This window comes from Osmerus eperlanus, chromosome 11 (assembly GCF_963692335.1).
Source record: "Osmerus eperlanus chromosome 11, fOsmEpe2.1, whole genome shotgun sequence".
Taxonomy (NCBI): domain Eukaryota; kingdom Metazoa; phylum Chordata; class Actinopteri; order Osmeriformes; family Osmeridae; genus Osmerus; species Osmerus eperlanus.
The window spans coordinates 12,715,812-12,737,223 of NC_085028.1; the positions used below are offsets into that span (position 1 = coordinate 12,715,812).

Below are 21,412 nucleotides of genomic sequence, written 5' to 3' on the forward strand. Positions count from 1 at the left end.
TGAGATACCTAGACAGCTTTCATTTCATGAGGTGGCTCTCCAATAATGACATACTATGTACTTAGTTGTGGCAGGGTGTGTGACTGACTACATGCTCATCCTGGAGAGAGTTAAGTCTGAAACCTACCACATACATAACAACATTATTCAACACTCGTAATGATGTAAATGGAATCAACATTGTCTCAACAACATGAGATACCGCTGTGATGGTGGAGGTGAGCTCACATCATTATGCTTCGCAGGAGCTGTTTAAACCTGAAAACGTGATGCTATATCTACAAACTGAGAACTAAGAGACAAAGACTAGATGGCAAAGAGGACTGTATTGGTGTGTGTGTGTGTGTGGTGGGTTCTGCTTCTCATTCAGGAAAGCCATGTGGGCGGGGACCCGTGGCAAGGGATGACCTTGTGGTGTGAGACATCCGACAACCCAGCACAACCATAATGAGATAGCCCCAGACACAGGAAGCAGAAGCCCCAGACACAGGAAGCAGAAGCCCCAGACACAGGAAGCAGAAGCCCCAGACACAGGAAGCAGAAGCCCCAGACACAGGAAGCAGAAGCCCCCGACACAGGAAGCAGAAGCCCCAGACACAGGAAGCAGAAGCCCCAGACACAGGAAGCAGAAGCCCCAGACACAGGAAGCAGAAGCCCCAGACACAGGAAGCAGAAGCCCCAGACACGGGCATCAGAAGCCCCCGACACAGGCAGAGGGGGTCAGAGAAAGTCTTCAGACCCCTTCTCTTTCTACAGTTTTGATGGTAACTCTCATGGAGCTCTCTCATTCCAAGTCGCTCTGGATAAGAGCGTCTGCTAAATGACTAAATGTAAACAAACCTGGAGTGTTGTTTTGAACATATTCTGTTGCAGCAATTATTTGAATTGAAACTGAAAGTTATATCTTTTATCAAATCAGTAGTCCCTTTGCAAGTTCAAGAAAGCAATTTGTGGTGTATTTAAGAGGAAGAGAACAGTTCCTCGCTGCAGCAGAGCAGCATGTTCTGAATACCAATGGCCCAACCAGGGAGAGTGGGGGAATCGTCACCCTCTACCAACGCTAATAAATCACAAGAAAATGAAGTATGGCAAACCCCAAAAGGCCCAGACTACGGTACACTATTTATCTAACCCTAACCCAAACTGAATCACATGGTCTTCAGGCAGGCGGTTTACGAATGCGCATGATTCAAATAAAACAAAAGCATAGGATTCCATCTGATTTGAATAGAGAGGATTTACTGGCTTTGATGACACTAAAGCCTCCTAAAATTCCCGGCTGATTGTGGGATAAACTGAACAGAAGTTGAGAGAGCACACCTTACTATCCAGGCGCAGCAACACAGCACTGGGGCTTATAAGAGAGCTATACACAATGCAGTGACGGAGCTGCTGTCTCAGTCTGTACCCAGACACTGCCTTCCTCGTGTCCTTCCCAGGTTTCAGCACTATGGACAGCTCCTCCCCTCCCGCACTGACACTGCTGGGATCTCATTCAGTGTGGACCAGCATCTCCCCAGGACAGCAGGGCTTCAGCGAACAACCGTCTCCTGTGTGAGGATTAACATGCACCTGAAAAAGGCCTACGTATAGCATCTCAAATCTACTCCTCCATCTGCCCTCATATTCGATGCACAGCACTGTCATGTTGGAAAGCCAGTGAACAGCCTGTCCTTTCATCAGAGGCCAGTTACCAACATAAAAGCACGAGGCTGATAAAAACGACTTGCTGTATTTAGTAAAGATCAAAGCCCAATAATCCTGGCTGTCTATTTTAACAGGGCACTTTAGTAGAGCGTAAGAGACCACTTTGCTTTTGTTCAATTCCACCAATTAATCACACCGTTTTAGCTAACCTCGTCCACAGCGTGTGAGGTGAGTCTCTGCAGGAGAGAGGCCCAGTCCAGCAGGGGGAACATGAACTCCCCCTCATACCTAGGTACTTCCACCCGTCCCATCCACCCGTCCCATCCACCCGTCCACCCGTCCACCCCCGTCCACCCGCTGAGACCGTTGCAAAGGTGTCCTATTCTCTGCGCTGTGATGTGGCTGCACCTCTCTGAACCCCCTGCCTCTGCCTTCGAATGCCTGGATCTGTCACACAGGAGCCAGGGCCAGTTCCTCGCTACTCCAGGGGGAAAGAGAGAAAATTAAAAAGCAATCTTGCAGGAGGCTGTCATGCGAGAGGAATAAACCAGGAAGTGTGGCGGAGCGACGCTGCAGATCAGAGAGAACGAGGGGACTGGTCTGCCAGCGGACAAACGGCAGGACAGCCACGTAGTCATGGCAGCAAGGATCTCATCTCCACCGAGAGAGGATGCCCTCATTTCCATCCCACTTAAGGACCCTTGCGAGGCCGAGGGCTACGTCCACACGCCTCTACTCCCACTGACTCCTCCTACTTGCCAATAACAGGAAGACAACAGGAAACAATCGCCTAACAGTTTTGGTAAACTAGCTGCTTAGAGAATGGAAATGCCTTCAATGTCTACAGATATGGCACCTGTTGTGAAGAGAGGATATTCTAGAGTTAACAGACATAGTGTCTGGTGCTGTGCTATAACATACAGGGTCAGGGACACACTTCCCATTTCAGCTGCATGATCAGAATGCTACAGTATGTCACTGTTGCCCCCAGCTTACCTGCAACAACTTAAAATATCTTCTTAAAATAAATATTACACAATATAAAAATAGCTTCCCTCTGAGTAGAGTGATGCAAAAATAAATTATACTTAGGGTTTGTACATGGTTGACTACAGAAGCAGAAACATGACCTTTCTTAGGGGGTGTTGCACAAGGACACAAACTAAACCAAACCACAGCTTCTTCCAACATAATCATCAGTGAAAATGCCACGTCAAAGAGAAGTAAAAAAAAATGCTATACAAAAAGTCTTAATCTTCATACAGATTACGTATTACTGTAGCACCTTATTGAGAAAAGGTTGTGCAGAGCTAGACTTTTTTTCAGACAGATTGATCTTTCCCACTACTGGCACATCAGGAGTCTGATAAGTACTGTGATGTTCAAACCAAACAGCAGGGGCACGAGGAGAGAAAGGGGGGTACTACAGTACACACCAGGGGGCACATAGGGGGAAGAGGGGGTCTTCTGTAGTCAGATTGTGAAGGTTAAGAGCTGAAGCCTCACTCTTTCCTTGTTCGCTTTCACGCTCTGGTAACAAATGGACTACTTTTTAACATTTAGCATAACTAAAACTTGACAGCCAACTTTGGAAACCATGCTGTTAGCCAGTCACCTTGAAAATACTCTGCAGTGCAGCATTTGGCCTAGTTCACCATGGTGGATGCAGTCCAAGTGATATAATACCACATGAGAAAGGACAGATCTCTCATATAAATGAATCTCACTCTGACTCACCTTTTTAATTCCTTTCAACACATATATGATAAAAGGTGTCGGACATTAACCCCACTAACCTGGAGATTTGGGTGAAACTACACTCCTATTTCAGACATTAGCTGATGTTGTGTAGGAGAGTGAGAGGTGGGGAACGTATACTCAAGATGGGGAACTCTGGGATGAATATTCTATAGGAGAATATAAATGGGGAACTCAGGGACGAATATTTAACAGAAGAATAGAGATGAGGAACTTTGTGATGCTGCGACACACCACTCCCTTCCACTTCCACTGCATGCTCTGGGCTGAGAACATATGCTGTCCTGATGCTTCACATAAAGCGAGGAGCCTTGCCCATAAATCAGTGCGGTAAGCCGCTGGGCTCTCTCTAGAGATGATCTCAGAGAGAGATAGTGACTAGAGGTAGAGAGAGAGACATACACTCACAGTCACTAGGGCAGTGAAAGTCCTTAGACAACGCACTGAGAAGATTGAGAGAGAGAAAGTGAGAGAGAAAGAGAGGGAGAAGGAGATAGAGAGAACAGTCCCAAGGTCTTGTGTTGCTAGTAACAGTGATAAACAGAGAATAGTGCACTGCAATGCAGACCCAAAACTAGTACCCGACACCACAGCACAACACCTGATTAAATGTTCACACTCATCACACTGTGACCACGCTCTAATTACACTCTGACCACACAGTGACCATACTGTAACCACACTGTGACCACGCTGGGACCACCCTCTGAACACACCCTGACCACGCTTTGACCACACTCTGACCAGGCTCTGCCTGGGTAGCATGTGATCAGTATGCTGGTCACACGGCTGCCGGCAGGAGAACAGTAAATGGATGCGACAACACAAAGCAGCTTCATCCAAAAGCCATTCTCCATTCATGACCCCTTAAGCCTGCCATTATAACAAGTCATCATCCACTTCTGTCTCATTATCACACAACACACATATTGATAGATGTACAGGTGAACGTACATATAGCATTGCAGATTGCATCATACGATGGTAGATGGTTTCACAACTGCCCAATATTGCATTGTACACAGATAACGACTTGATTTGAAAACCATCAATTCTATCCAGGACAGTGATCAAGATAGCACTAGAGCAATCTTTCAGAAACCCACAATCTCAATACTGAAAGAGAACCGAGGCAACAGAAGCATACACATTTCCTGTACCATCTGTGTGATAGCAAACCAGTAATATCACATGACCCCCCCCCCACACACACACACACACACACACACACAAACACACACACACAAACAAACACACACAAACACACACCCCAACCACACAATGAAAGGCACTCTGGGTGGGCTTGATACTTGGGTTAGCTAATACATTGTAAACTTCTGAGTTCAATAAAAAATACTACACTTCCTATCCATCTACTGAACTACCTTCAGTTCAGTCACATTAAATGTCAAATCATGAATCTGTCATGATTTGACGTCAACATTTACAGTATAAAGGCCAATGCTCACTATAATCTTTCCCATTACATTTTTCTTTAATCTTTCCACTAGCCTGGGTTCCTTTTTCTCCATAACCACTTAAATCCTTTATCTCACACTTAACAAAGTCAAACAAAGAATTAAAATGTATTTTCATTTAGTTACCATAAAGCTGCAGAATACTGCAGATTTCAAAACAAGTCTATCTTTCCCTCTTCCTCTCTTCAGCTCCCACTCTACTACCTACTGATGATTGGATGGGGGGGGGGCTTTCCTATGCACCTACTCCCCCTCCACCCTCACAACCCCCACACCCCCCATCCTTGGCCATGTGCTTTTAAATCCACACTAATCCTCCTTAACTTTCATATAATTTCTATTTACATGCACTATCAAGCATCTTCCATGGGTTAGACATCACACGCTGGAGATCCCAGCTCAGAGAGGTGAAGCTTGCAGCCTGTGAGCACACTCAGCAGGCTGTCTCTGTGTTCACTGTGACAGACTGTTCCAGTGCTCAAGCTGAAAGGATGAGCTGATGTGATATTCACCTCACTGACTACCATGTAATTAGTGATAAGCTGGAATGTAAAAAGGAAATTGAAAAGAGGGAGAGTTTATAACAAGATTAAGAGTTTGGGGGAATCAAGGTTGATGTCCCACAGTGAAAGTGGGCCTCATTCCACAGGTTAACTGGCTTTTCTCAACCCTGGCACACGCAATCTGCTTAATATGGGATTTAGTATTAAGCTTCACCAAACAGGGACAACTTTAACAAAGACCGCCCAAGGACGCACTCCCATTCCTCTCATCCCCCACATGCAAAGACCCCCAAGGACCCCACCAAAGACCCCCCAAGATGGCTTTGTCCCTCTGACATGACAAGATGTCACATGACAGGATCTCCCTGAATCTGTCTGCTCTGGCTCCTGGTCTCCATCCAAACCTGACCCCCCTTGAGCCACCCTGGTCCTTCTTGAATTCCTGGGCTTGAAATCACCAAACTCACTCACCAGGCTGCCCGTCTTGGAGGAGAGAATCATTATGGCCTCATACTCAACTCCAGCATCCCTGGATAGGGACGAGGCAGGGGTTAAGTAGGCCCTCACAGCTCCTGTTTGATGGGGCTGTAGGAAGCCTTTCATGCCATCACAACAAAGGCAACCCAGCAGAGCTGTGTGGCACTGAGAGCAGGGAGGAGGCTGTAGCAGGGCTAGGCAGACATGCTGGGGGAACATCAGAGACTCATCTGCTCCTCTCTCCTCAAACGTATCACAGAGGCAGCAGCAGTCATGGCTATGATGTCCATCCACAGATGTCGATCGCCCAGCCGCAGCTTTGGTAATCCAGTCAGATATGTTCACACAATGAGGTGCGGCAGTGACACAGAGCTGGGATATGTTCCACAGGGTCTGTGTTGGGATGATAGGGTGCCGCGTTCTCACAAACCCTGCCAATAGTGAAGACGAGCCAGGCCCGTGTTCCAGCCTTCAGCATGCTGCCAGTCCTCTTGGTCATCACTTTCCAAAACACTTGTGTTTCCTTTTCAGGCTTACAATGCTAATGCACTTTCCACAACTTTCTCTTTAGCCTGCTCTTGCCCTAAAGTGCCCCTTAGGGCTAACACCTGCTCCACTCACCCCCTCCCCACTCCTCCAGACCCCCCCCCCCCCCCTGCCAGTATTCCATTCTGCCCACTCCCCAGAAACCCTGTTCCCCTGTAGCTGTAACTGTCTCCCCTGGCCTGTGAGTGTAATTACTCCCTGCCTTCCCACCTGCCTGGCCTGTCTGTCCCAGCCACATCATGCTCATTACCCAGAGACAAAGGGCCCGTCTGGCCTCACCAGAGCCCACATGCACCGCTTGATCTTAGTGACCTTGTCTAAAGACAGCAACGTGAGTAGAGCTGGTATGTAACAGAACACCACAAACGCCATCACTACTGCACCACTACATCGCACCAACGAGTCCAAGTTATGCATCTTATGTTACATCACTGCAACCTTCACCCCCCCGGGGATCTCATTTTCTTAAGTGATGCAGCTCCAGCACAGGGAAGATGTCTGGTTTCTTTGTGAATATATACATAACTTGATAGGGGATTTTGCTCCGCTCATGTAGCTCTGTTCAAGAAGCCCAGCTGGGTCTCACTGCGTCGTCGCTTTGAGATCCTCCGCTGCTGGCCGACCTTCATAGGACCTGGCAGTAGCACATTTCAATCAAGGTGAATATATCTCGGACTCACAGAGGGAACTCAGTTTGCCAGGTCAGAGAAGAATCAGGGGCTGAGCACTGCCCCTTCGCAGACATTCCTGACTGTCATGTTCATGCTGGAGAAGAAAGAAGTCATAATTGCAGCTGGTGCTGAGTTCTTTATTGAGAAAAACAGGCGAGAAACGTGCCCTCCTCCCCGTGCACACGGGGCCGCACACAAATACACAAAGGTGAGCACAAAAGCACACATACAGACGCGCAGACCCACACGTTGTGACAATAGTTGACAGGTTGTGTGCATCCACCCACTTGCCATGAACACTGTGTTGTGACAAACTCTGTGAGAAAGCTGTCCGCTGTGAAGATCCCCAGCTCAGAACATGTTCAAACCCACAACTGTGCGCGTTAGGTTCATCCTCTCACTCGCTACAACAGAGTTAAAGTGCTGTATTGTTATCTCTCGTTGCTGGATGCCCCATGTCTGAAATGTAATACAGTAGGAAAACATGTCTAGGAAAATGCTGCAACCCAAATCCCTTGGTGAAGGACTGGAGAGGACTAACGTAAGGAAACCAATCAAAAGTAAAAGCTATTTCAGATTTATGAGAACTGGTTGAATTCCATGATTGAGAAAGGGGTTAAGTTCAAAACAGGCACTCAGGATCACTGAGATACTCTAAACTGATTTGACTGAAATGGAAAAGGTCTTCCATTAAAGAAATGGTTTAAACCATATGAAATCATTGCCTATAAGAATCCAATTTGAGTAACCAGCAATATGTGTGTGTGTTTGTGTATGTGTGTTTGTGCGCGTATGTGTGTGCATACGTGCGTGATGTTATCGCCAGCCCACATTGATTGATGGCTCTATTATGGTCTTATTTGATCCGCAATGTAATTACTTGCATCAACACAGCTTGTCAGCCTTAATATCAGTAACTTCATGTAGCTGAACCTTCTGTTGCTCTCTGTGGGGCTACAGTCTGTACTGATCCCCTCCACAGGCACAGGCACACACACACACACACGATAACCAAGGGATATGAAACATCAATGCTACACTCGCATGAGATGTTAGGGTAGCGTTAGGGTTTATGGTTACATCATTCGCAGACAGGATCCCAGACAGGAACCCGAATAGGAAACACCATGCATCAGCTTCCAGCATCCATTGCAGACGGAGAGAGTCCACCGTGTTGGTGAGCACAGTGGAGAACATAACATCGTACTAGACCCCTCCTCCAAGGGATGGAGTATTATGTGGATCTGTATGCAGGTGAACCACAGCCTCCTGGTGTCTGACAACGCTGCTGACTATTTGGAAGTTTGCTAATTAGCGCCTGTGCTGTGTGAGGGCTGGGCAGGGGAAGAGCCCTCCAGATGGCAGTGACACATAGATGAGGACTACTGACAGAGCTGACAAAGGCGAGCACAACAGGAGGTCCTCTTCATCACCCGCGCCTCAAAAGCAACAGCAGGTAAGAAAACCAACCTTGAAATGCATCAATCAAAGATGACCGTGAGAGGCACAGGTGACACGGTGGGACAAACGAGAGGCAGAGAAAGGTGACCTGTTAGAAAGGGCTAGCAAGTAGAGGGGAACAGCCCCACTGGTATCCAGATGTCCGAGGTCAAGGGTCCAGGCTGACCGTGTGCTGGACACTGGCCTGGTTTACACACACAACTCTGTTCTCGGACTCACTCCCAGGCAGACAGCTTACAACTGCTTATTTAGACCCCTCACATTCACACTGCATGAGCTACGAAATATCCAGGGTGCAGCCTGAATCATGATGTGACTGAATTATCCAGTGTATGGTGTCCAGACGGGGAGATCCAGCCATGTACAAAGTCAAAGGGCAACAGTCTGTCTGATGTGATAATTAGAGGAACGATGCAGCAGGGGGGCGACCCAGGGGATCGAATGAAGGTTTCCTACACATCTCTTTCATTCATAATTCACCATCATTTCAGGTCATGAGCACACTGTAAAGCTGAACATGTCTTCACAATAAAAAAAAAAGCAATTCAGCACACCTCTGCACACACAGGTAGCAAAAAGTAATTCAATGGTAATTTTATTCTAATTCAGAACAATCTACGTCCATCTGAAAATGGCAGTGAGCCTCAGTCATTAAAATTGTATTTTACACTTAGTTGTAGAATTTGTTTCCACTGGAAGACAGATTAATATTTGTTGGCAAATGTTGCAAGCATTCGAATATGAATTATTGATATATTTTAACATAATTATTCCAGTTCAGTAATATACTATATGCTATGAATTTTTGGATTCTTGAAACCAGAAGGCTGAACAAGCTCACTAACTGAAAACAATATCCATGTATCACTGTAATGCTGTAATCTTCTCCCTCCTCTTATGCCCTCTTCTTCACTCCCCTCTCTCCCTCCTCCCCTGCTTCTTTCATTGCTTCCCTCCCTGCCTCTGTGACACGGTCAAGATGACCTCCATATCGCAGGTCACACTCAATCTCATAAACTAGCTGCAGAACTACTGGTCCAGCAGGAAAACAAGTGTGACGGCAGGTAGCTGAAATCCCCCATTGCTCACTCGCTGGCTGGTATTACACTTCACTGTGTAAAAGAACGAGCTCTAGACCTGAGACCATAGTGCTGGCTGTGGAGCAAAGGCCTGCGGAACGACAGGTTTTCAAGGAGTGAAGCCTCTGCTGTATTTGACCCCCCAGGCACCATGACCGGGCTGCCTTTCACAGCCTTGACTTCCACATCCACACAGATGATCATCAGGAGGCTCACAAGACATGGACAATAAGAGACAAACAAAGGATTGTGAAAGCAGCTGCTCATACTAGACTGCTGCTTCCTGTGATAACAGCCCAGGATGGACCCCAGGAGGGAACTCTTGGAAACCAAACTGATCAACACGGCCAAGAGAACACATATCAAAACACACACATTTCAAGCGGATTTTGATAATCCAGCTACTCACATGACCAGATGTTGTTGCATAAGAGATGTTGAATGTATCTCTTTTCAGCAGAGGAAGCTACTGTAACTCTAATCAAAAGAGCACTCCTTAAGTACCTGCACATACTGTACATAGTCAGGCATCCTTTACAACACCGTCCTTTTATTCACACTGACCTGGGTTAGACTGTGGCAGTTTTGTGATATTAAATATTAAACGATTCTCAAAACAATCTACGCTTCCAGAATTATGCTCTCCTCAATTGGATGCAAGAAATCATTTATGTATAGGCTCCTCTGACCTCTCAGAAGTCAAATGCTTTCCTCTCACACAGACAGCAGATGATAGTTCTGATTATATGGCGAAGGCACACACAACTCCCTTCATCTCTCAGCGGTGCTGGTTTCAGAATGCTGCTCATTCCCTCCGCTAGCTAGCCAGCCTCAAACAGTTCCACCTGTCAAATTGATATCCCGTTGGCATTTCAGGCACAATTCACAGACAACAGGCACTGCAATCCAAAGACCTCTTCCAGAGGCTGTGCAAGCGGTTGTGAGGATTAGCAAAAGATTAGTCAGCTGTGATTTTGGATACTGAGGTTTATGAGATCTGTTTAATTAAAGGTTAGAGTTTTGACCTGGTTAGACTAGAAACATATTTTCAAGAAAGACCTGGCCAGTAGCATATAGGTATGAAATGTCAACATGAAACATAAAAGCACAAAGCAAAAACTCTGAAAACCCGGCTAGGCCCTGAGGACAACCCTGATCTCACAGAGACTCAGTAATTTGGCTATTAACACATCAGGCAGATGAAACATGTCCAGGAGTAAAGTACTCAGCCTCCAGTGCAGACAGACACAGTGTCTGGGGGACTGAACTCCTGTGACAAAAGAAGACGAGATGCACAACACAACACACTTCACTTTGATAGAACGCAGAATATTGTTCAGGCCTCTGGTGTTTTAAGACGGCTCTAAAAATAGACTGCCTGTGAAAAGGATGAGGTTTACATTGAAGAAAAGTCTAAACATCACCAAGCTCATCTGTTTAGACAACGAAGGTGTTAGGCACGAAGCACCGCATGGCTATGATTATGTTTGACAAGCACTCCATTTGAAACACATCTTGCTGTCAGCAGGTATGGCCTGGTCTGCTTCTGTGGTAAAGGGAGGCAGACATGGCCTGAATATAGCTGAACCTGAACCTCGCTGAATCGAAACCAGAACAGAACCTAAACATCTCAGTCTTTCTGCTGGCACACATAAACATTCCCTCCAGTCTGAAGAACCTGCTGCAGTTCCTCCAAAGTCAACGGAGCACTGCATTAGATCTGCTGGCCCGCTGCCACTTCAGGCATGCCTCTACAAGGAGCAGAGGAAGGAACACCATCACAGAGCCAGAGAGGAAGGAACACCATCACAGACCCAGAGATGCAGGAACACCATCACAGAGCCAGAGATGCAGGAACACCATCACAGAGCCAGAGATGCAGGAACACCATCACAGACCCAGAGAGGCAGGAACACCATCACAGACCCAGCACATTTGTACTCACCTGACCAAAACAAAACATTGCAAACCTCACTTTCTCCCAGAACCCCCCCCCCCCCCCCCCCGAGAAGAAACCTCTCCACCAAGCCATCCAGCCATGTCGAGCACTCCTGTCATACGTCTTATTGATCCACACAGCTCTGTAACAAAGAGGGCCCTGCTCCAACCAATCTGTCACACACTCTGCCAATTACCACAAAGTGAATACAACCATACCCAATCATGATCAGAGCAAAGCTGCTCGACCAAAATCCTGGCTTGGGGGCTTGAATCCCAGCCACCTGGGGCTGTCACTATGACCTTGAGATAGATAACAGGCCTCACAGTTTCCTTTATGTATTTCCTTTGTCAGTGCTAGAAGACCAGTAGTCAATAGGAAGAATCATCCTCACAATGAAAGCAATCTTTACCAATCCATGAAGTAGACTATGACTCCATCATCAAATGCATTGAACTGGAGAAGAATATATTTATGTTTCTCCAAAGACTGAATAATTGAGATATTTAGAGCACTTTTGGAAACTGCCAAAATAATCGATACCATGAGGGGTGAAAAGCAAGAAAGAAATCTCCATGTGACTGATTGTACGACATTATGGAGCATTATTGCTGCCATATTCAGGGATGTATCCCCTGGTTACAGACCAACACTGGCACAGAGATAAATAATGACGAGATGACAATCTGCCATGTGAACTTTATATAATTAAACTATATGAGCGATCACGTCCATTAGTCTTTCATAAATATATGTACGAGAAACTTTAACTGAGTTGGAGGCAAGCAGGAATACAATGGCACTTAAAAAAGCAAGCTTGATGTTCCACAACAAACATTACTAAACCTGCAGTAGGTCAAATACAAGCATAGTCATTTGATTCCAATCAAAAATGTAAACAGCGTAAATATGAAGAAGTCCTTTTAAAAACAACATTTGAATGTAACTCTGGGGATAGAGAACCACAAAAACAGTTGGCATCTTCATTCATAATTCTGACAATGTTATTGAAATCCAACCACATAATTTCCAGTGGGACCTTTGTTCTGTCTGTCACTTCAGCCACAAAGACAGGTTCAGATCCCAGCATCACAGAATTTCATGGTTCAGATCCCAGCATCACAGAATGTCATGGTTCAGGATCTGCAGGAAATGGAAAAACAACCCGGCTGGATTGGGGCAATAAATATAAACATCTGAGAAATGGATTACATTAACCTTTAAAAAAAGGCAAAGGGTTTCATAGCAGAGACTGGGAAACTGAGTTACCACAGCCTCCCAAGCTGAGTCCCAGACAACACAATACTGACAGGTTCAAATCTTGTAGATTTGCGTATATGTCGTAAGTTATTAAAATACTGGTGTAGCATTCCCCTAATTCCCCTTTAACATCCTACCTGTTGTACCACATAAATACATTGTGATTGGTGTTTGTATTGGCCGTGACAGAGCTACTGAGCTACAGAGTATAGGCCTAGCTGAAGGCTGTCATGTGTACAGTTCTTTTGCAGTTTACCAGACCTCCCCACCCGTGCCTCTCTACCTTCCCCACTTCCCTTCTCTACCCAGACAACCTCCAGAAGGGGCCCTGGTGAACAGGGAGCTGAGATCGGGAGAATCCTCATTCTAAATGTACTGTATGCAGCCCCCAGATAATGCACCATCAGGATCTCTCCAGGGTTACCATGCATGAGCGAGCGAGCAAGCAGAGGGTTGGAGGGGAGACAGGGAGGAAAGGAGAGAGAAAATGGATGGTTTGTGGCATATCCCTTTCATAATTCCCTTTGGTCATTTAGTAGCTTTTTGTGGAATTATCCAGAGTAGTGTTTCCCAATAGGGTTAGACACCTGATGGAGATGCCAAAACAATTATTCAAATCACACCAACATTCCACATTGTATTAGGCAGCATCCTTTAAAGCACACACATTTCTAAAGTACAAAAGTCAGAATTGAAACTTTTCCATGAATACCATCACCAGATTATCAGTGAACAGATCAGGAAGGCTGCTGCTGGGGAAATTGGCTGGCTTTCAGCGATCTCCCGTTTGAGGTACAAATACACTCTGCATGGCACCCCACGGGGATGGCGGCTTTAAACTCTTCTGGAAAATAAGATAATATAGAGTCCTGCCTGCTTAAGATGAGGTGCTTTCAAGAATGGATTGTGGATTGCTTTCATTTTAAAGAATGGATGTAAAACAATGGACTAGCACTGGTGTATGGGCTAGGGCTGGGGCCAGGGCTTGGGATGGTATATGGGCGGGGCTGGGGGTGGAATCAATCCAGGAATGATCCCTGTACTTGTGTGGCAAGCAGAGGGCATTTCTGGGATGTTCACAGTGGAGAGCTCAACCATGACTAGCAGCACAACTCTAGTTCCTCTAGTATTGATACTATGGATTTTACTGATGTTGATGCTGCTTGTCCAAACAGTGTAGTTAACATAAAAGAGAATGTGCCCCACATCAGTCTTTCAGGAATGCTCTTCCTGAAATGTTCTGTTGCTGTCAAATGTGTTAACAACTCAAATGTTATGTCTTGAACTACACAGATTCATTTCCAACCATCAAAGAGAATAGCTATTTATAACTAGGGAGGGTACAACAATAATAATAAAGATATTACATTAAGAACACATTTCACACACATTTCATGGGTCCACTGAGGAAAACAGAATGAGTGAAATGAGCTATCAGGAAACATGAATTTTTACGAATAACAGAAAGTCTATGCTTGGGAAACCCATTGAAACTGGGGCAACATGAATTTTAGATATCTCCAGTGAAGAACAAAGGCAACCTTCTCAGTGCAGGAGGAGGAAAGTGTCCCCTGAAGCCAGTATCACTGTGGCAAGCATTGTGACATTACTGGTAAATAAAGCATGTCTGTTTCTGATTGATATGCGCCAATTCCCCAGCTCTGCCTCCAAACGCAGAGTCTTCTAGGCAATCTTGTCAGCATTGTGTAAACAGAGGGTGATGCAAGAGCAGATGCTGGCTTGTTAAATATGTCAGCTTTTAACACTTCTACATAGTATCTCCTCTTGACAAAAAATAACACCAGGAAACATGCAGGTAGCATGAAGTACTAACCAGGAGGGGGGGGCTCCTCCCACATCACAACCTGAACTCCAGTTAGAACGGTGCCCGTAGATCAACCTTTTTGTCACGAGAAACAATCCTAAACTCTATAATGCAGTTTCAGAGAAGAGCTTGAGACAGATTTTGTCAGAACATATTGTTTGTTGTTGCTATTTTATTTCAAAGCAAAAAGCCATGGGGCAGCCAGTGGCTTTCAACCGAGTGGTGTGTTTCCCCTTTGTTCAGGGGCATTGCTCAACAATAAAGTCCAAAAATGCTAAATCTTCATAGATTATGACAAGCTAAACACAGTGTGTTCCAGTCATGGCAGTGTTTTTGCGCTTACCTAAGGTATTCAACCTTTACTTCCAGCCAGAGGCCTTACTAATCCAGCCAAGCATGCACCCCAACAGGGGGCAAATCCACCACTCATTAGAAAAGGTTTCTGCACTAAGCACAGCATATGACTGCGAGTTAGCAAAGTTGCAGCCCGACAGAATACGTGGTATGGCTATACAGCTCTTTACTGCACTGTAGACTTTCTAATCTGATCCTTCAATGGCCTGCACCTCATCTCTAGCAGTCTTACGAACACAGATTAATTAAGAGAAGCTTTGCCCTTCATAAAATGTGTCACTGGCCACAGAGAAGGATCAGCTGACCAGTAACATTCATGATGAATACAGAAAGTTCTTTAACAACTGCTATGTGCAATGTCATAGAAGGTTCAAGAGGCCTTCAGTTTGAGATAAAATGCATAGCAAATTACACTCTACCGCTGGGACACAAACTAGGACAGCAACCTTCCAGATAAAGTCAGATAATATCTCTAATAAATACTTATTCAGCTTGTTATTTATACCCCACCCAGTTCCTGACGAATTACAGATACCTTTAAGTGAGGACTGCGGCAAATTCATTATGACATGTTATCTTAATTACAGCTTTCATCCCAGACTGCCTATGAAAGATAAATAACAAAACCACTCTTAATGAGTTAAGATTCTGAAGGTGATACACAGCAGCATCACAGCGTAGTGTTGTTAGTATGTTCTGTTATTCTCTCCCTCACAAAACAATAACCAGACCCCCACACCTCCTTCCAAGGCACAATCCTACCAGATCAACAACAACAAGGAGGAACAAGTTCCTGATTTGGTAAAAGCAAGTCATATTCCCTCTGCACAGTTCCCACGGAAATGGCAGAGCAATATCCAGGGGGTCCAGAGAAGCACCTACATGCCTCTACATGCCCAGGGCTACAGTGTTGCTGCCCCCTCACAACTTGGTTTCCTGTGGTGACACAACACACTATAATTAATCTGTGGTGCAGTCATAATGAGAACATTTCAGGCGTTCTGCAGAAAGGGCTTAATTATGGATAGATACCATGACAGAGACACACAGCTAAGGGTTGCTGATAGGTTGCACAGCAAGTGTCAATAGTGAAACTAGGACACTTGAGAAAAAAGTAATATTCCAAATGTTTAAAAGAACATTATACCCAAACATGGTGCCACAGACAGGTGATTTATTGCATGAAGATTATTAAAGCATGGAAAGGGCATGACCTGCTGAGGGCTGACCAGTTGTGGTTATCTGGGCTCAAATGATTTCCTTTTACTGAGGCTCCCACGACATACCTTACATGCCACCTAAGTTGGAAATAAGGACATTTACTTACTACCTCTAGAGTAGGGTCACATTTCTACAGTTGTGGACTAGTTTACTGTCAGTCCACTTGTTATACGGCCCACTGAGAAACCTTCCAGACCTATTTAATATCCTAGGCTTGGGCTAATGTGGCAGCCTATATTTAATATATTCCTTACCAGATTCAGCACCGTCTCCACAATATCCCTGTTGGTAACCTCTCCAACCTGGATCAGACCGATGAGAACAGCAAATTTCATCTTGATATTGCGGATTGGAACCGACGGGTTGATCATACCGGCCGGTAGAACCACTGAACCCAAACCAGACACCATCCTTTCACCGGTAATGGAGTCCGTAGCTCTTTGCAGCCCTTGACCCAAGGTAGTTTGTCTGTCCGAGAGCGACACTGTACCCGGCATGGTCACCGGTCTCTCGTCTGACATTTCCACCCAAAACGAAGGCAGCTACCTCGATGTCACCTGTGCTAGTCAAAACAGCATCAAAAAGAGAGAAGAAAACAAAACCCCGAAAAAACTTGAGCAACAAGACAGCCTTTATCAGTTACATCCACCCCTCTGTTGCGAATGCATACAAACTGAATTTCAGAGAACAATTTCATGAGGTTAGAATCATCGCTGTCCTTTCCTTTAAGCTACAGCGACGTCACGCAGTAGTTTTCTGTCAACGGTAAACCTGTGTATGCTGTGCTCCGTTACCGCCATGTTGCCGCCCCCTGCCGCTGAGCGTAGAGCTTGAGTCCGGAGCGCCAGATGTTGTGACAGTGGCTCCCGTCTCTTCATATGGCAATGGGAAGGTGAGTGTTTCTACTGTGGGGACACAGTCTAGGCTTACCCCTGAAGCTAATGCCAATGAATGCAATGTATTTGCATTGCTTTGTATCTTAATAATTCAAGCATATAAACTTTAATTGACTTCATATCAGGAAACCTATGAGGATGAGGAAATGGATGATTGCAGTTCAGAGCAGGCTATGGAGAAAGTTAGTCACGGTTGTATTATAACACTGGTCTGCGTGGACACATTTAAATTACTGCCTTATCCGTGTAGTTCAGTGAAGTGGTTTGACTTTTGGACGTTTATTTGTAAGATAATACACGAGATGTAGTGACCAGCAAGCCAGGCCTATAGGTTGGCCTCAGATTAAAGTAACTTTTCAGGCTCACAGCACAGAAGGACTGTCCAAGGAGTTAATGAAAATTCAGTGTTTCTGCTTTGAATATCTGCCACAGCTCTTTACTAATAGCCATCAGGTCAGAAAAACATTCTGTAGTGAAATACTCCCATCTTGTGGTCTGAATAATTGAACAAAAATGTGTAGCACAAAATGTCTAAGCAAATAAGTGAGATTATGTTTTGAATTTTTAAAGTCTTTGAATACTTAATATTTAAATTTAAACACCACCGAATGTGTTGGTTTTGAATTCCCCTCTTTAAAATTAAATATGAATTTATTGAAATGTAAAAAAAAAATCAGATCCAAAAATTCAAGGTTCAGAAATTCAGGTTGCTCAAATTCGAACAGTAAAATTCAGCCCCCCCCCCCCCTCCCCTTACCTATCCTTGGTATCCTGGATGTTGCAATTTGACATTTTTTAATATGATATTCACCCTTCGAATTTGAGCAGCCTGAATTTTGTTCTATGAGAATTTCTGAAGCTTGAATTTTTGGAATTAACGTAAAAATACATTAATATTTCAATTGAAAAGAGGTGAATTCAAAACCAAAAAATTCAGTGGTGTTTAAATTTCAACAAGTATTCAATGCCTTTTAAAATTCAAAACATTATGTCAATGATTTGCTTCCATACATTTCTCTCCTTTTCTGAGCGAATATCGTTTTCAAATGTATTCACTAGTTCACTTAAAAAACAAGAACACACAAATGTTTTATAGTTTAATTTTCGATAACACGACTGAAGCACATCCAGTACCCAAAAAACAGGTAAGATCACGTCAAACCTGAGTCAATTTTCACAACCTTACGAGATAAGGTCAAAGTAAATAAAATAAAACCAATTCCAAAATAGCACTTTTGAGGCAAAGTAAAACCAGCTTACAATTTGTACCATATGTATAACAATAATCTTGAGCAATTAGAACTCAATTTAAGCAATAATGCTTGTCCTATTAAGTTGTTTTATATATACAGTATACACAGTACAAGCTTAACACACAGCAGGTTTATACTGATGCATGAGTGCACACAAAGTATATCTAAGATATAGCTTTACATTTTAAACAAATAAAATATACATGCTTCCCAGAAGCTTTTCAAGGTTCGAATGTCTTAGACATCATAGACGATGACAATATTAACAATGATAATAATAACAATAATTATATATATATAGCCACATCAAACATCTTAAAGTCATAATGCTGAGGGTCATTGGCAGGATCATTCTTTCCCCTTTGGGTCATTTAGTCCAGCACCTGTAAGAGTTCTTCCTTTGTTAATGTGCAAGTACAGGGAAGCGCAACATTAGTCAGAGCATGAAACAGTCCTGGAGCCCCTGAGTTCCATTTGAATCAATGAGCATTGACGGCAGTGTCAGATGGTGGTCTCAGGGCCTTGGGCAGTCAGGGGCTGGAAGGAGTTGCGGATTCGAGCAGCTTCAGCAGCACAAAGGTGACCAAACACTTTATTATACCACTCTGGAGTTCTCCCTCTGTAAGAGAAAACACTGGATGGTCAGCTGAATCTGCTCTCTATCTACACCAAACTGGTCAGACAGCTCACGCATCCATGGCAACTCCAGTAAGTTGTGTTTACTACTTTACTGTATATGAGTCAATGTGTGTATCACGAATGTCCGACTCACTTTAGGTCCACTCTGCAGATGTGTGTGAGTCTGGACTTCCCGGAGCCACAAGGCTCCAGAAGGTAGCTGGATTCCAGGACCACACCTCGTACCCCACCAACAGGAGGACAGTCCTCATGCTCAATGGACACAGACAACAGGGAACACGTGCCTTTGGGCAAGTCTGTCCTCCAAGTCCTGCAATACAAACCCACAGAGCATTAGCAGTCCATGCTAGCTCTGAGTACATTAAATATAATTAAATTGTAGCTTTATTGCAATATCATTTCAAACTATTTCATTTTAAGTATCTCTCACCTGAGGACAACAAAATCCCTGCTTGGGTGAGGAGCCATGCGGTTGAGGACATATTGGAACACCTCTGTCTGTTTGTCCAGCGTGTCACGGACCTTCCACTGCAGCAGATCCACGTCCCACAAGTGGCGCTCTCGCACCACACGGTTCAGCACCACAGAGGGCGGAGCCTCCACCTCAACACACACGCGCCATCGCCGCAGAGGGCTCCCATCACCTACCTGGGAACGGGCACAACCAGAATTCCTTAAGCTTTTCCTACAGCACCATTCAAGTTGATTACTTACAGTAAGTAACAGAGTTATTGAGTGTTACTGGGGGAAAAAATGCTCTCAAACATTTGTTTAAAACTGCAGCTATAAAGCTATATATACAATTTCTAAGTATGTCGGATCCATGCAATTTTTACACTCCCTCGTAAATGTGGGCATAACTCACCTTCTTATAGTAGAGCTCAGTGTTGTCAGTACTGGGGCAGGACACCCAGTGTTTAGATTTCTCTCTGGCCTCTTTGAGCAGGTTGTGCAGTCTGATCTCCATGTGTGTTTGATAGGTCCCATCGTCATCCTCCAACTGCCTGAACAGCTCCTCCATTGTTGGGGCCTGCAGTTCAGCTTCCACGTAGGAGTTCCTCGACTGGGTCACCATCTCATGAGGGATCTGAAAGGCACCAGGAGAAAACAACACGGGGGCAGAAGGTTAAACACATCTACATTTGACATTTGACCCAAAGCGGCCTACACATAGTGCATGTTATTTGCACTCTTACCTCAAACAGGCGGTTGCACTCTACGATCATGTGAGCAAGGCCCTGTGTTGCCGCCAGGTTCTCATTCAGATCCTTCTGGTCGGGCCGGCCCGTGGCGTACTTCTTCTGCATGGCCCTGAGGATTACAGGAATAAACACTGTTATTAGTAACACAGTTCCCTAGCGGAGGCGCCCACTGCACAGCCCATAAACCTCCAGCTCCCTCCTTCTCCACCTCTCCCTGCATGCTACCCCTTTGATCTTTGGGACAATCATTTCATCTCAGGTCAAATTTACAACCAAAATTTGTTTTGTTTACACACAGCGTGAGCTTGTAAAAAGCAGGCATTTCCAAGGCTACCTACTCCAGCCTAGAGTAGAGGAACACTGGAACCCTAGGATCTGTGCACACTCTATAAACTGTTTTATATCTATCTTTATAGAGACCTAGTTAGGTGGAGATAATGATTGGGTTCTTTAATAGGAAGGCATACTGCTCATTACTTTTCTGAAGAAAGGAGAGCAGCAATGTGACCCATTTAAGAGTGTTTCACCTGGGGGAGATGTTGTCCATCTTCAGGATGTTGAGGTGGAAGAGGGAGGGGGCCAGACACACTGCGATGTTCATAGGGGTCATCTGGTTCTCCTCCACATTGGACGTGACATCACTTAGGAAGCAGAGCAGTGTCTGCAGCACCTCTCTGTTCTCGTCTGACATGAGCATAATGGCTGCCTGGATGGCCTGCAATCTCTGATCCTTAGGCACATCTGTGTGTAAGGGAAAGAGAGTGAGTGAGCGAGCGAGCGAGTGAGTGAGTTAGTGAGTGAGGGAAAGAGAGGGAGAGAGAGACAGAAAGAGAGAGAGAAAGAGAGAGAGAGAGAGAGAGAGAGAGAGAGAGAGAGAGAGAGAGAGAGAGAGAGAGAGAAAGAGATAGAGAGAGAGAGAGAGAGAGAGAGAGAGAGAGAGAGCCCTTACACTGGTAAATGTGGAGGAAGGTCTCTCCCAGCTTGCTGGTGAGAAGAGGCTCTGGTAGATCTCTGAAGAACTGCTTCACCATATCTGCTACATCATAAGCTGATTGGTCCTCATAGCTCACGTTGTCTGAAGAGCTCTCATTCATCTGCCGCAGTGCCAGAATACGAGACTTCACCCCTGACTTACGGAAAAGACCCACCTAGAAATGACAAAAAAAGGTTCTGAGTTTGTAAAGTTACCCAAAGAGAGGTAAG

The 21,412-nt window shown here is 45.0% G+C and overlaps 2 protein-coding genes across 7 annotated transcripts in view; both read right to left on the bottom strand.

The window, feature by feature from the left end:
• Positions 1 to 17,003, bottom strand: part of nbeab (neurobeachin b) — a 144,461-nt gene extending 127,458 nt beyond the window's left edge. For all 3 annotated transcript variants that reach the window (XM_062472279.1, XM_062472278.1, XM_062472277.1), the window contains exon 1: positions 16,474 to 17,003. In XM_062472279.1, the coding sequence (XP_062328263.1) occupies positions 16,474 to 16,740 (267 nt within the window). In that variant the 5' untranslated portion in view covers positions 16,741 to 17,003. The remainder of the gene's footprint in view (positions 1 to 16,473) is intronic.
• A 1,196-nt stretch (positions 17,004 to 18,199) lies between these two features.
• Positions 18,200 to 21,412, bottom strand: part of stard13b (StAR related lipid transfer domain containing 13b) — a 41,483-nt gene continuing 38,270 nt past the window's right edge. For all 4 annotated transcript variants that reach the window (XM_062472740.1, XM_062472742.1, XM_062472741.1 and 1 more), the window contains 7 exons: positions 21,159 to 21,357; positions 20,737 to 20,950; positions 20,204 to 20,318; positions 19,873 to 20,094; positions 19,438 to 19,655; positions 19,141 to 19,317; positions 18,200 to 18,987 (listed from right to left, as the gene is read on the bottom strand). In XM_062472740.1, the coding sequence (XP_062328724.1) occupies positions 18,870 to 18,987; positions 19,141 to 19,317; positions 19,438 to 19,655; positions 19,873 to 20,094; positions 20,204 to 20,318; positions 20,737 to 20,950; positions 21,159 to 21,357 (1,263 nt within the window). In that variant the 3' untranslated portion in view covers positions 18,200 to 18,869. The remainder of the gene's footprint in view (positions 18,988 to 19,140; positions 19,318 to 19,437; positions 19,656 to 19,872; positions 20,095 to 20,203; positions 20,319 to 20,736; positions 20,951 to 21,158; positions 21,358 to 21,412) is intronic.